This window comes from Entelurus aequoreus, linkage group LG10, assembly GCF_033978785.1.
Source record: "Entelurus aequoreus isolate RoL-2023_Sb linkage group LG10, RoL_Eaeq_v1.1, whole genome shotgun sequence".
Taxonomy (NCBI): domain Eukaryota; kingdom Metazoa; phylum Chordata; class Actinopteri; order Syngnathiformes; family Syngnathidae; genus Entelurus; species Entelurus aequoreus.
Window position 1 is genome coordinate 36,306,641 of NC_084740.1, and position 14,988 is coordinate 36,321,628.

The following is a 14,988-nucleotide window of genomic DNA, read 5'->3' on the forward strand; positions in this document are numbered from 1 at the left end:
ATGTGCCCGTTACTACATTACATATATACTTACATCATGTACATAACACCTTAATGGAGGTGTTTGGGTGTTTTTAAAGGGCTTTATAGGCGAGAATTAAGCAGCTCTCATAAGTTTCATTGTAAGCGGACTTTTGGTCGCATTTATTTCTTATATAGAATGCATTGAAAAAATAACATCCATCATCATGTCTTTCATAATGATTGTGAATCATATATTTAAAAAAAATTGCAGTTCCCCTTCAAGTTCTGCTCATGATGCAAATATTAGCTAAGGAACCCAAAACATTATTTTTTTTAAAGTTATCTTCTTCCCACTCCCTTTCAGGCAAAACTGGACAATCATGCACTATATTAATTTATATTATTATGTGTCGTCAACTTGTACTTCTTTATGTCATTGCCTGAAATAAATGAAATGAATGAAAAGCCAAAAAAACACCTACACCTGTGTTCCAAATAATTGGTACCCTTATGCCAAAGAAAGAAGAACCCAAAAAATAATGCTTCAAATAATTGGAAACTAACAAAAGTGATAATACAGAAGAAACGACTAAAATTTGTCTTTAAAAAATTAGGATAGGAAATTTTAACTTTTTGGGAGAATTTTGGCCAACATCTGCAATCCTTAAGTGAGACAAGAACACACGTCTTGTACCTTTTCTGTGTCTTCTAAATAGTGAAAAACTCCTAGCAAGAGGTGGGTAACAGGTTCTACTACTCTACTTCTCAAAAACTACTCAAATATGTTTTAGATACAGTCGTGGTCAAAAGTTTACATACACTTGTAAAGAAAATAATGTCATGGCTGTCTTGAGTTTTCAATCATTTCTACAACTCTTTTTTTTTTGTGATAGAGTGATTGGAGCACATACTTGTTTGTCACAAAAAACATTCATGAAGGTTGGTTCTTTTATGAATTTATTATGGGTCTACTGAAAATGTGAGGGTCAAAAGTATACATACAGCAATGTTAATATTTGGTTACATGTCCCTTGGCAAGTTTCACTGCAATAAGGCACTTTTGTTAGCCATCCACAAGCTTCTGGCAAGTTTCTGGTTGAATTTTTGACCGCTCCTCTTGACAAAATTGGTGCAGTTCAGCTACATTTGTTGGTTTTCTGACATGGACTTGTTTCTTCAGCATTGTCCACATGGGGTTTAAGTCAGGACTTTGGGAAGGCCATTCTAAAACCTTAATTATAGCCTGATTTAGCCATTCCTTTACCACTTTTGATGTGTGTTTGGGGTCATTGTCCTGTTGGAACACCCAACTGCGCCCAAGACCTAACCTACGGGCTGATGATTTTAGGTTGTCCTGAAGAATTTGGAGGTAATCCTCCTTTTTCATTGTCCCATTTACTTTCTGTAAAGCACCAGTTCCATTGGCAGCAAAACAGGCCCAGAGCATAATACTACCACCACCATGCTTGACGGTAGGAATGGTGTTCTTGTGATTAAAGGCCGCACCTTTTCTCCTCCAAACATATTGCTGGGTATTGTGGCCAAACAGCTCAATTTTAGTTTCATCTGACCACAGAACTTTCCTCCAGAAGGTCAAATCTTTGTCCATGTGATCAGCAGCAAACTTTAGACGAGCCTTAAGGTGTCGCTTCTGGAGCAAAGGCTTCCTTCTTGCATGGTAGCCTCTCAGTCCATAGCGATGCAAAACACGCTTGGCTGTGTTCCAGCAGCTTCCAATTCATTGCAGACCTGCTTTTTGGTGGTTCTCGGTTGACTCTTGATCATCCTGACAAATTTTCTCTCAGCAGCAGGTGATAGCTTGCAATTTCTTCCTGATTGTGGCAGTGACAAAACTGTGCCATTCACTTTATACTTACGAACAATTGTCTGCACAGTTGCTCTTGACACCTTAAGCTGCTTTGAAATGGCTCCAAGTGACTTTCCTGACTTGTTCAAGTCAATGATTCGTTTTTTCAGATCTGAGTTCCTTTGACTTTCCCTTTGTCGCGTTTGTAACCGAGTCTAATGACTGCATTACATGAGCCCTATTTAAATGGGCTCAGAGAAGTCAACAGGTGTTGTCAATCATAATCACTCACATGAAGTTAAGAGGCCATGCCATTAAGCTAATTTGATTTGATTGTAACTTTTCTACATCATCAAAATTGAGAATGTATGTTGCTGTATGTATACTTTTGACCCAGCAGATTTGCTCACATTTTCAGTAGACCCATAATAAATTCATAAAAGAACCAAACTTCATTAATGTTTTTTGTGACCAACAAGTATGTGCTCCAATCACTCTATCACAAAAAAATAAGAGTTGTAGAAATTATTGGAAACTCAAGACAGCTATGACATTATGTCCTTCACAAGTGTATGTAAACGTTTGACCACGACTGTACATGCTGTAATTATGTATGTTATGTAGTAACAGGAAAATTGACAACATGTAATATTTACAGTATTTTGGTCATTTTAAGCATTACCAAAACATTTTTCCAAGGCACATTGCTTTTGCAGAGCGCGGAGAAACGAACGCTACCTCCGTCAACAACAACAACTAACCATGACTCATGGCAGACTTCATGAGAGGAAACGCTGACTAATTTGGGACAAATGATTATCCAGGAGTTTATATTTTTAAGCCTGAATATAAAAAGGATGCGCTACAAGTTTTAGAAGCTTGATGCTACTCAGATCCACCAATAGTAAAACACTAAACCATCATCAAGCAGTAGTGCTAAGCAAAATAAGAACATAACAAAATAGTCACATACAATGGACACTCTCACCGGGATACCGAATGACGGGATGGTTGTATATTTCAGCATAAGACTTTTGCTACCTGTTGAAAGGGTAAATTCAACATAACCCTTACTCCTCTGATACAAAATGCTGAGCAAACGAGCAGCTTGCATGTGGAGGCTTCCTAGCTATGTCGTCAGCTAGTTGAGAGCTGGTATCCACAGCTTGGGTCCTGATTTTTAGTTTGTAGCGTGTGGAATTTCTAAATTGGCCAACTTCTCTGCTTATTGCCACAACCTTTTACTATACACTTGTGGGGCATGATTTATAACCTACCGTTAACTTTTCCGGATTCAAAGCCGATGCAGCTCTTGTAGCTAGCATTACTTCTCAATAGTGGCCTGAGCTGCTGTGGGCAAGACAAGTCGTGCCTCGGTGTTAACGCCTACGATAACAATGTCGCCATAGCTTGGTTAATATGCAGGTCAGAGCTGAGCTGCAACTAACGATTACCTTAACGATTAGTTGACTAGATAATAAAGCGTACACATTTTTTCCATCGACTTTTAAATGCAGCTTAAGTTATTTTAGGCATGTGCTTACGAACAACAAAGATGACTAATTAATTCATAAATATTCACTTATACTGTAACTGTGCTGCTCATTCAGCTGCAACAATTCATTTATAGAAATGTATTTATTAACAAGAAAGGAAAGGCAAAGTGCTAAAAATAACAATTAACCTTGTATATGTATTAAGAATAGTTAAAATAGCATAAATGAAAACAAACAAAACACCAAGTCTAACATCCTCTTAAAAAAAAAAAACATTTTGTGATGATGCTTAAAAATCTGCACACAAATATCTTGACTATTGATTAACTTTTGGCAGTTTTCGCACTCTAAACGGTTAGTGTTCATTATTGTGCCTTTTCTTACGGCATTGTAAATTGAGGCTGCTTTAAAAAGTACCTGAAGTGATGTAGACAAAGTTTAGCTGGCTGACTTTGGCTAAAATAATAGTTAAAAGGTTTTTTTCACACAACTTCGTCTCACACTTGTTAGCTAGCTAGCAGGCACAAGCAAACGATCTTACCAAAGTTGAGTCCACATCCTCTCTCCAGACGTCCGACATCATGCCTCTGCTTTAAATGCTTGGGTATCACTGATGTACTGCCATAAAAACAAGGTCCGCTTTTTGCAGAGTGAGCAAAGTATTCATGTTTTTAACAGGAATAGGAAGAAATGTTCTCAAACTTTATTTGTTAGCACTGGTGATGTTTTTGCGAGTGGCAATGCGGACCCGCTTTTTCCCGTAAAAACATTGTAGACAACTACTGTCAACAAATATAGTTGTGTGTGACTAATGGTTGCACCTAGAGATGCCCGATAATGGCTTTTTTGCCGATATCCGATATTCCGATATTGTCCAACTCTTAATTACCGATACCGATATATACAGTTGTGGAATTAACACATTATTATGCCTAATTTTGTTGTGATGCCCCGCTGGATGCATTAAACAATGTAACAAGGTTTTCCAAAATAAGAGAACAACTTCAATTCAAGTTATGGAAAAAAGTGCCAACATGGCACTGCCATATTTATTATTGAAGTAACAAAGTGCATTATTTTTTTTAACATACCTCAAAACAGCAGCTTGGAATTTGGGACATGCTCTCCCTGAGAGAGTATTAGAAGGTTGAGGTGGGGGGGTAGGAGGTAGCGAGGGGGTATATTGTAGCGTCCCGGAAGAGTAAGTGCTGCAAGGGGTTCTGGGTATTTGTTCTGTTGTGTTTATGTTGTGTTACGGTGCGGATGTTCTCCCGAAATGTGTTTGTCATTCTTGTTTGGTGTGGGTTCACAGTGTGACGCATATTTGTAACAGTGTTAAAGTTGTTTATACGGCCACCCTCCGTGTGACCTGTATGGCTGTTGATCAAGTATGCCTTGCATTCACTTGTGAGTGTGTCAAAAGCCGGAGATATTATGTGACTGGGCCGGCACGCAAAGGCAGTGCCTTTAAGGTTTATTGGCGCTCTGTACTTCATCCTACGTCCGTGTACACAGCGGCGTTTTAAAAAGTCATACATTTTACTTTTTGAAACCGATACAGATCATTTTGAAACTGATACCGATAATTTCCGATATTACATTTTAAAGCATTTATCGGACGATAATATCGGCAGTCCGATATTATCGGACATTCCTTGTTGCACCCATGGCTTTATCGGCAAAATAGTAGAATTCCCATAACCTAGGTTGTTAGCACGCAGTTTTTAGCGATTTAGAACACACATGAAAGGAAAAGACATCTGTTCTTGTCTTACATAAGGATGACTGAAAAAGTTCCCAAAAAAGTGCAGTTTCTCTTCAACCTGTTTTTTTGTTGGACAACCTTTTGAAGCAATTACAGCAATCAAGCGCTTCCTGCCACTCTAAATGAGACTCCTGCACCTCTCTGTAGGTAATTTGGCCCACTCCTTTTGAGGTATGATGGGTGCCTTTCTCCAGTGTGCATGTTTTGGATTTAAATCTGGGCTCATAGGACGCCACGTCAGAATGATCTAATGTACCCCCTTAGCTATTCTTCGTTTTGGCTGCATTTTGTGCCCTGCTCAGAATAAAGAATGCCTGTGTCAGATGCAGCAAAGCAGCCTAAAAACATTCATGTTCCACAGTAGTTGTGTATGCCCAAAACACTAGTGGGGGGTTGTGTGATGTTGCAGTAAGAAAGTGCCAATCAGTCATCAGTGATTGGAGTCTGACAAGCTGAGGCATGATAGACGTGTCAACAATCTGCTCAACGTCAGAAATCAAAGAGGCTGATGACAGTTCTCAGCAAAGAAGCGCTAAAGAAACGCACCCAGACATTACCACGCCCTCCTCACTTGCAGAGTATTCAATCTCGCGGGCAAAGCCGTCTGCAGGACGCAGGCTGTGATAATGGACTTTACTTCTATTCTCCAGCGACAAAAGGCCAGTGAGGTCAGTGAGTCCGACCTTTATCCAAGTAGTCCCGCAGGACAGCGATACATTGTAAATAGAAACGTGCACGGCCGCACGCTGGCAGAGGCTCAGCTGGAAGGAAGACACGAAGTCAACGTTTTAAGCGGATCAATGAAAGGCAGAGTGGCTCGAAAGGCGAGCAAAGTGTTCTGACATTTACCGTCTCACACGTCTTTTGTACGTCTGCCATTTGTATTTGACTGAGATTAACACGTCTCTAAGTAGGTGTTTGCAAATACTTTGTACAACAGGTTCTGACTGCATGTGAATGCTTCATTTAAAACGCTCCCCAAAAATGTATGGAGTAATATAAACGCTGGTATTGCAGCACAGTTAACATTTTACACAAAAAACATTGCGTTAAATCTTTTAACACTTGTAAGACGAGGGATGTGCACCAAAACTCAATTCCATAATGGCACCAGTGCCAACGTAGTAGTAACCAGACCAGAAAAATAAGTAACTTTTAGGGCTAAATGAATGCAGTCTCAGCCACCTGCAACAAGTGCTTGTAGTAACACCTTGTAAATAATGTAGCGTCCCAAAAGAAGCACACAGTCTGATGCGCTTTTTTAAACTTCATTGTCGACCTTAACACGCCAACAGCAACCCTCATAGCACCGCTAGCCAGTACCCACCACCACCACCACAACACTTCCTCATTGTGCACCAATGACTCTTACAGCCAATGAGGTTGCATTCATGAACCCATGAAACATGAATCAATGTTACAACACAAAAGTTACTTTTTGCATGTTCTATATGTTCTTTATTGCTGTAATAATTAAGACAACTTGTTGTGGATTTTAACTTTTAATTTTTTAATGTATTACTTAGTTATCAGTTCATTTACATTGTTGAATAATAACAATTACTAGTCTATGCAACGTGACTTTCACAAAATTCCATTCGAATAAGAGAGATAAGATAATAAGAGAACGTTTTAATAGCAGTATATATTAACAAGCTAAAACAAAAACAAGGACAAGCTGAACTGTCCTGCATGCGCTGCTCTGACAACACACGCACACACACACAGAACTCCCTTTGGTGCCCTCACAAACGATCAGAAATCACAAACTAGCGGTTGAGGCACCGTTTAAGTAGCATTGGCACTGCTTTTCCGGTTGGTGCTCGTATCTGTTCAAATGTAAACTATACCATTTCAACTATCTAGAATATTTATGTAAACGATACCATTCCAACTATCTACAATATTTATGTAAACGATACCATTCCAACTATCTAGAATATTTATGTTGTTAAGTCTATTTCAGACGTTCCCATTTTCTCATTACAACTGTCTGAAAAGGAGTAGGAAGAAGCAGTGCTTTTTCAATCTCACCCCTTTTCCACTTCATAGCAATTACTAACACATTTGTTCACTTCCTGTTCTCCTCCTGTAATCAATTTTAAATCAATTAATAATACAATTATTATAAATAGGTAAGTGAGTTATAAATCACATAATGAGATGACTAAGATTATCTCCCTTTCAATAAGGTTCAAAATGTTTATCAGAATTATTTTTCCTCGTACTTTTTAAACACTTTTGAGTTTGAACAGTGTCTTAAAGTGGATAATATTAGTATTTTGTTTGACTTCTTTGCTTAATATAGTCTATAATTTCATTCCACATACTCCATCCATCCGTCCATTTTCTACCGCTTGTCCCTTTTGGGGTTGCGGGGGGTGCTGGAGCCTATCTCAGCTGCATTCGGGTGGAAGGCGGGGTACACCCTGGACAAGTCGCCCCTCATCACAGGGCCAACACAAATAAACAGACAACATTCACACTCACATCCACACACTAGGGCCAATTTAGTGTTACCAATCAACCTATCCCCAGGTGCATGTCTTTGGAGGTGGGAGGAAGCCGGAGTACCCGGAGGGAACCCACGCAGTCACGGGGAGAACATACAAACTCCACACAGAAAGATCCCGAGCCTGGGATTGAACTCAGGACTACTCAGGACCTTCGTATTGTGAGGCACATGCATTAAACCCTGTGCCACCGTGCTGCCCCATTCCACATACTGCTATACTAAAAGTTTTAAGTGTTGTGCGTGCATACAAATGTTTTAAGTTGTGACTAGAAATGTCTGTTCTAATCAAGCTTTTATGATGGCCACAGTTTGACGACATTTTGCAAAATCTGAGCAATTTTTTAACCAAAAGTACATCTTTTAAGTTGCACTAACCCATCGTACATGATACGTCACAAGACATGTCAGCGAATCTCAGTCCGAGGACCGTCAAAGACAGCAGCGTCACCATACAAGTCCTCACATTGGAGATCGACCAATATTTTTTCAGTTACCGATTATTAGTAGCCAAGGAGGCTGATAACCAATATTTGGAACAGATACATATTTGTGGTAAAAGTTGTTTAAAAATGAATAGTATACGTCAGTAAACAGTTGGACAAGGCTTTAAGTTGTTTTTTTAAAAATCCTTTTTTGAGGAAATGTCGGACCAGTAGCGACATAATGTTACACGTTCCATCATTGTAACTGAGCTACTGTGTTGAAAAATTTCCCTTGTGGATCATTAAAGTTTGTCTAAGTCTAAGTCTAAGTCTAATGTTTAATGTGGCGCTAATGTTGTGGTCAATTTAGCTGCAAAAAAAAAACAGAGAATTTCACAAACACCTTTATTACATTTTTTTAAGACAAGCATTAACATTTGCATTTCAAAATGTGGAAAATCTACTCGGAAAATTCGTAAAGAATATGGGATTTCTTTAAATCTCACCATTTACTCGATTTTATACAATTTTATAGCAGTATATGGATTTATACATTGTAAGGTTTCCTCGTGATGAACCCTGAAATATAGCGACCATTTAAATAAAATAAATTGTAGGCTCCTTAACGTAGATTACAGTTGAGACATCTTTCAAGATGGCAGACATAATTTCTTCTTGGATGTTGCAGAAAGTATGAGAATGTGTGAGCTGCTGCCTCTTCTTTATTTTCATAATAGGTCTCCTATTTGTCAATATATTTACACAAAAATTAGATTTTTGGCAGGAATATATTATTTGTCATCTTAACGTCTATCCATGTATGTTGCGTTGTTATTTGACTGAATCATGTAACACGACACTCTTTAATGAGCCCACACTCTTTCCTGCGGACAGAGGCTTGATCGTTGCAGGAAGCAAAAAAAAACAAAAACGGAACCGGTAAGACGAAGGAAAAGAAGGAAAAGGAGGAAAAAAAGTTGATTTCCCAGCAAAATATGGAAGTTTTGAAAGCGGTACATCATGTACAAAAGACCAACACTGAACGAGAATGACAAAATCAAGGGGGCGGTGGGCGTAGCCGCACAAGTGTTGCAGTGAAAAAAGAAGGAAACTATTCTCATTGTTTATAACCATCGACTTGAATTTAAAAAAATACTAAATACTTGTATCATATGTGTATTGCTTGTGTTCTGACATGTGACTTCTTCTCGGAAGTGAAAACCAGTGGTGGGCAACGAAGCTAAGATGCCTGTTGTACACCAAGCAGCGTGTGAACTATCAGAGTACAAAATAAGATAAAAGCAAAAAATCGAACAATGCAATGGAATAGATCCCTATACTTTATTGTCGAGTGATATCAAGGATTATGCATCTGTCGCGTTCTCAGAAATATGGAACTATTGTGCTCCAGACATCATTCTACACAACCAAACAGATGAAAACTTGGAAAAGCATGGAGGTCTACAACTTCTTTGTGTGTGGCTGGGTCAAGGAAATTGGTATCAAGACTCTCCCGGATAAAGATGCGTAGTTTTTGCTCGGGTAAGGTTGCATTTCATGATTTAACTTTGCGTCTACTGCCATGTTTGTTGCTGTTGCACACTCCGTTTAGAAGTAGCGTGTTTTTCGCATCTTTATCAAAATATAACTATGGATGTCAACATTGTGTATGTGCTGAAAGATTCACACTTGTAGCATACATGTGTTTAAGAAATCCTAATAATATCAAGATAATACTTAAATGGGAAATAATGACCGTTAAAAGTATATCAAACAAACCTTTAATGAAGTGATCACTGCAAACTCATGCATTCTTCGACTCTGCTCGCTTGGGCTGGAGTGTGAGCTGCATGCTTTTGTCGTCCTTTTGTAAAATCTTGCGCTCTTCCGCCCTTTTTGATTACCTCTCAAGGAACTCTGAAGAAACGTTAATCCTTTTCGCTATTTGAACGACTCGTAGAGCCGAAAACAACACAAGCATAGGGCATGTTTTCTTCGTGAAAAGGCTAAATGGTGCCTACTACCCATTGAGAATAGAGCATCACGCAAATTCACGTGACGTCAGTAAAATCCAAGCAATATATTGTGTCTGCTGATGTAGTTCTTTTGTAATTGTTAAATAAAATAAAAAATGGACAGATACCGATATACGTCAAAATGCCCAGCCGACTACCTGACGTGTTGGCATGTTGGCATCACACTTAAAACTGCTAAAATGTAACTTAAAATAATGCCTGTACACTCTAAGCTTATTTTTAATGGAGCGTTTGGGTGGGCTTACCTTCTCTCCCAAGGCCTTGAGGCTGTCAATGAAGCGACTCCAGAAGTCCTTGAAGAGCGGCCTGTCGATCTTTTTCAGGCTCTCCTTGGTGCTGGCATCCACACTCACGTATAACTGGGTGACTGGCACAAGGGTCCTGGAAGTACGTGCACAGTTAGTGTTTATTTGAATGGTTGTTGTCATCTATGAATGCTTTCTACAGCTGCTGTTGGTGCGTGCCATTGTTAGTGTGCCTGTAGGGAAGCTCTGTGTAAAAGAGGATGTAGAAGTGGAGTCGCTTGGCGGGAGGTTAGAGTTGCCATGCAGCATTTAAAAGAAGTCGTGTTTCTCTCACACAGCAGATAAAAACACTCACCGCACAAAGGCATGAATTAAACACTCTTTACTCAAATAACTTCATGGCCACAAAGCATTCAGAATTAGGAATTAGGAAGATAAGATGAGAGCCTTTGCTCAAAATGAAAAGGAATTAGAAAAAAAACTATCTAATACTGGAAAATGTTACAAAGCCTCAAGCCCTGGAAGTTTGTTGAACTTTTGTTCTGCTCAAAGCGCTTTAAAATGTAAATTCACTTTTGTTTTGTTGCGGCTGTTTGAAAGCCTCAAGCAGTGCGGATAAAGTTTGCTGGTTTGAGGTCAAGCTGCACTTTAATTTAAAAAAACTGAGCATTCCTGCAAGCAAGCAAACACTTGGATGTGTTCTTCATCCCAATTCATCACCGCCTGCTGCAAAGTTCAGAGGCAGAGTCCTAACAAATGTGGTGTTTGCAGCTACCTGATTTCCTCTGGGAACTGAGCGTTTGTGACCAGAAAGCTGGAGATGTGGCGTGAATGGAGGAGGCGGATGAAGTCGTTGATTTCAGGGTACATGATTGGTTCGCCCACCAGCGACAGCGCACAGTGCCGGGCTGACAGGCCCTCCTCATAGCGCTCTGCCTTCACTCCGGGGACACCTGGACAAAAGAGTGGTGCTTGACCTTGTTTTATTCTTCAAACTGTAACAATGAAACTCAGAAGGTAGTTCCTGCCCTGCACGTTCGCTTGTGTGCATGATGCAATCGCACAGGAGAAGTATATTGAATTTACTCCAATAGTTAGAACATGAACAACAGCAGCGGGGCAGCTCGTTTACCAGGCTGCCAGCATCTCGGTATCCATCTGATACCGAGTAGTTACAGGGTCATACATTGGTCATATTTAAAGTGCTAATGTGTCCAGGGACGTATTTCCTGAGTTTATAAACATAATAAAAATGTAAAAGAGGAAACAACATTTTCTGATGATAAAGAATCTTGATGTAATCATTGTAGTATCGACTAGATACGGCTCTTGTACTTGATATCGTTACAATATATGCGGACCCATCCTTTTGTTTACATTCAGGAGCGCTAGCTTGCCGTTAGCGGCATGTTTAGCTATTCCTTGTCCTGCAGGAATGATATTTGTAAGAAACATAATGTCTTTGTTGCAATGGAGGCGAGGGTTAGTGATTTAGAAGTAGCTAAAACACTACAGCTAGCTAGCTATTAGCTAGCTATGAGGACTAGCATAGGCTGACCATATTCTGAAATCCCAAAAAGAGGACACATATATGCGTGCCAAGGCGGGCAGCACGCCAAGGCCGGGACTAGGTGAAAATTTGCCAATGATACTCGAACTTGCTTTACAAATAATATATTTATTTAAATAAAGCATTTGTTATCCTCTGTTGACAGCAGTGTTGGCGCTAGGAATTTTCAAAATGGGGTCCCAGGGAGTAGGGACCCATCAAGTCATAAAAATGGGGTCCCACAGTAGATTTTTGGGGCCCCACTTTTTTGTAAGTGTTTTGAAAAAAAATTATAAACGTATGCATTATCCTGTTATATCTCACATTCTATATTGTGTTTTGGAAAAAGGTTGTCATAAACGTTACTTAATTCATTAAAATAAAATAATAAAAAAAGAAAACAAATTTGTATACATATGTAAATGTATTCAGTTATAAACATTCATTCACTTTCTTCTTTCCTTCATGGATCTAAACTTTACCGCTCCTGGTAGTTTTTATTTAATAAGTTGTAGGTGTATTTATTTTAGTATAAAAGTGTAAAAAGTGTTTTGCTTGGGTCATGAAATGATGATAATGGTGTGCCAGGGCATACATACATTTTATATTTAACACTTAAATCTCTTGAGTCTACATCAACTTCAGATCTATTCCTCATTTCAAAATGTTTTAGTTTTTTTTATGTTGTTTTTTTGTTTGTTTTCCACCCTTTTTTGTCAAACAAAACTATGTTTTTTATGGCAAACAGACAAAATATGCAAAATCTTCCACCAAAAATATTTTTCAAAGTGGAATATTTGATGTGAAGTAATGGGAACCTTGGATAGGTCAATAATTCATAACAACATTGATTTTGATTCAATATTATGTTTTGAGCAATGGACAGTTTGAAAGAAAAACAAAAACAGCGTTGTTTTCTTCGTCAACATTGCAACTTTTTCTAAATTACATTTCACCTTTAAGCTTTTTTATTTCACTTTTGTTATGTTTTTGTTTATTTTAATAGTATTTTTAGAATGTGCCGTGGCCCTTTAAAACATTAGCTGTGGGCCGCAAATGGCCTCCGGGGCACACTTTTGACACCCCTGCTATAGATAGTAAAAAATTAAATCTGATAAATCTATGGATAAAAAGCAGAGCCTGGCGACGCATGCGCGTTTATCATAACTCTCTCTCTCTCTCTGTCTCTGCCCCTCCCTCACAAATGCTGCTGCGCGTACAATTTGGTTTTTTTTAACCCCTTCTTAACCCTGAACGTACATTGAAAATACACGCAACCCTAACTCAAAATGCCGGACATTTGAGGCATTTAAGAAACTCCGCCCGGACAGTCCAGACAGGCCCGCAAAAGAGGACATGTCTGGGGAAAAGATAACATATGGTCAGTCTAGACTAGCAGTAGAAAATGGATGGATGTTTTAAAGCACCACTTGCAGGGCAGCGCTTCAGTGTTTATAGCTCCACCTTTATCGCTACGTTTAAAGCCAAAATATGTCCATTATCCATCTTGTCTTTACACTGTTTCTTCATGCAACAAGTGCAGTTTGTGTGTGTGTTGACGAACAAGCGCCAAGGCTTGTATGCCAGCATGTCGATGGAAAAAAAAGTACCGGTATTTTTCAAAAGCAGTATAGTACTGTTTTTAGTTCATTAGTGCCGCAGTACTTTATTAGTACCAGTATACCCTACAACCCTAGGCTACCACAATCATAACATATACTGTATCTTCTTGGGATTTTGTGTGAAAGACCAACACAAACTAACACACAAATTTGAAGAAAAATATCATACGAGATAATTTGTTTTTGTCTTATGAATTAAAAAGTGTGGTGTGCAAAAGTATTCAGCTCTCTTGAGTTAATATTTTGTGGAATAGGTTAAGCCTGGACTAGCTTTCACATAATAGGAAATGTTTGCCCATTCTTCAGTTAAGGTTCAGTGAGAATAGAAGGAAAGTGTTTGTGAATAATAGTTTTCAGATATTGTCATGGATTCTAGGGATGTTCCAATTCACATTTTACACTGCCAAAATCCGATTCTGAACATTCATGTGTGGGATGGTCACATGTACTAACTGTATTTTTTTACGATGAGTGCTTATGACAGTGTAACAATACAGTTGAACCACGACTTACGAACTTAACTGGTCCTTGAAGAAGGTTCGTAAATCAAAAGGTTCGTATCGTGAAGCAAATTTCTTCGTATGAAAACAATTTTAATATGAATAATGGGTTCCAGCCTCGACAAAAGTCCATATTTTAGTGAAGGTTTGTTTGTACACTTTGAACACAATACGAAGTGCTATATATAGTACAGTATATCAAACAAACATAAGGAGGTGATGAATTGTCTATTTATGAACAAGCCAAAACAACAACTTGAATTGTGCGCTGCTCTGCCAACATGCACATACACAGAAGGCTCTTTGGTGCCCTCACAAGTGATCAGAAATCACAAAAATCCTTCACTTTAACAACCGTATTGTTACAATAATAACCATTTTAAAAAGTAAAATCCACTTACATTATCATTGGCAAAGGAGGAGCTAATGAGTAAGGAGTAGACAGACGGGGAGAAGGGAGGGTTCAAGGAGGAGGGGCTGTGTGTGTGTGCGCTCTTGCAAGAAAAAACAGATAAGTCTTCTGCTGGGCTGTGAAATGAGTCCACTTTTTCCAACAAAGTCAGTTCTCATCACAATTAAAAACTTGCTGTGGTACGAAGCCGGCTTCCTCAATCTCTTCAAAACGAGCAAGGACAAGAGGACTGCCAGCGGCACGCAAAATAAATGAATGAAACGTTCATACACGGACACATTGTTCGCACGCGGAGGCATATTTGGCGCGGGCTACAAGTTCGTACACCGGAATGTTCGCAAATAGAGGGGTTAGTTAATCGAAGTTCCACTGTATCAACACACTATTTAGACTAGTTCTGTATATAGGTCTGACTCTTGACAATTTACTTCTTAATTTCCTGCTAATATCTGCTTACATTTTCTGTAACGCGCTTCTATCTACACTTCCTAAAGTTTACTAAACACTTATTTATTGTGTTGTTTCAATCTAGCTTAGCGATTAGCATGGCTTCTTGTCTGTTACAGCTTGTTCTAAGTGCGTGTGTAAGATATTTCGCCTCATCCTCCAGTGATAAAACTTGTAAGAAATGTAGTTTATTTGCCACAACGGATGTG

At 38.9% G+C, this 14,988-nt stretch overlaps 1 protein-coding gene across 2 annotated transcripts in view; it reads right to left on the minus strand.

Moving 5' to 3' along the window:
* tyw1 (tRNA-yW synthesizing protein 1 homolog (S. cerevisiae)) overlaps window positions 1-14,988 on the minus strand; it is an 82,512-nt gene that overhangs the window by 39,026 nt on the left and 28,498 nt on the right. For both annotated transcript variants that reach the window (XM_062060662.1, XM_062060661.1), the window contains exons 12-13: window positions 11,025-11,202; window positions 10,250-10,385 (exon numbers count right to left, since the gene is read on the minus strand). In XM_062060662.1, coding sequence (XP_061916646.1) covers window positions 10,250-10,385; window positions 11,025-11,202 — 314 coding nt within the window. The remainder of the gene's footprint in view (window positions 1-10,249; window positions 10,386-11,024; window positions 11,203-14,988) is intronic.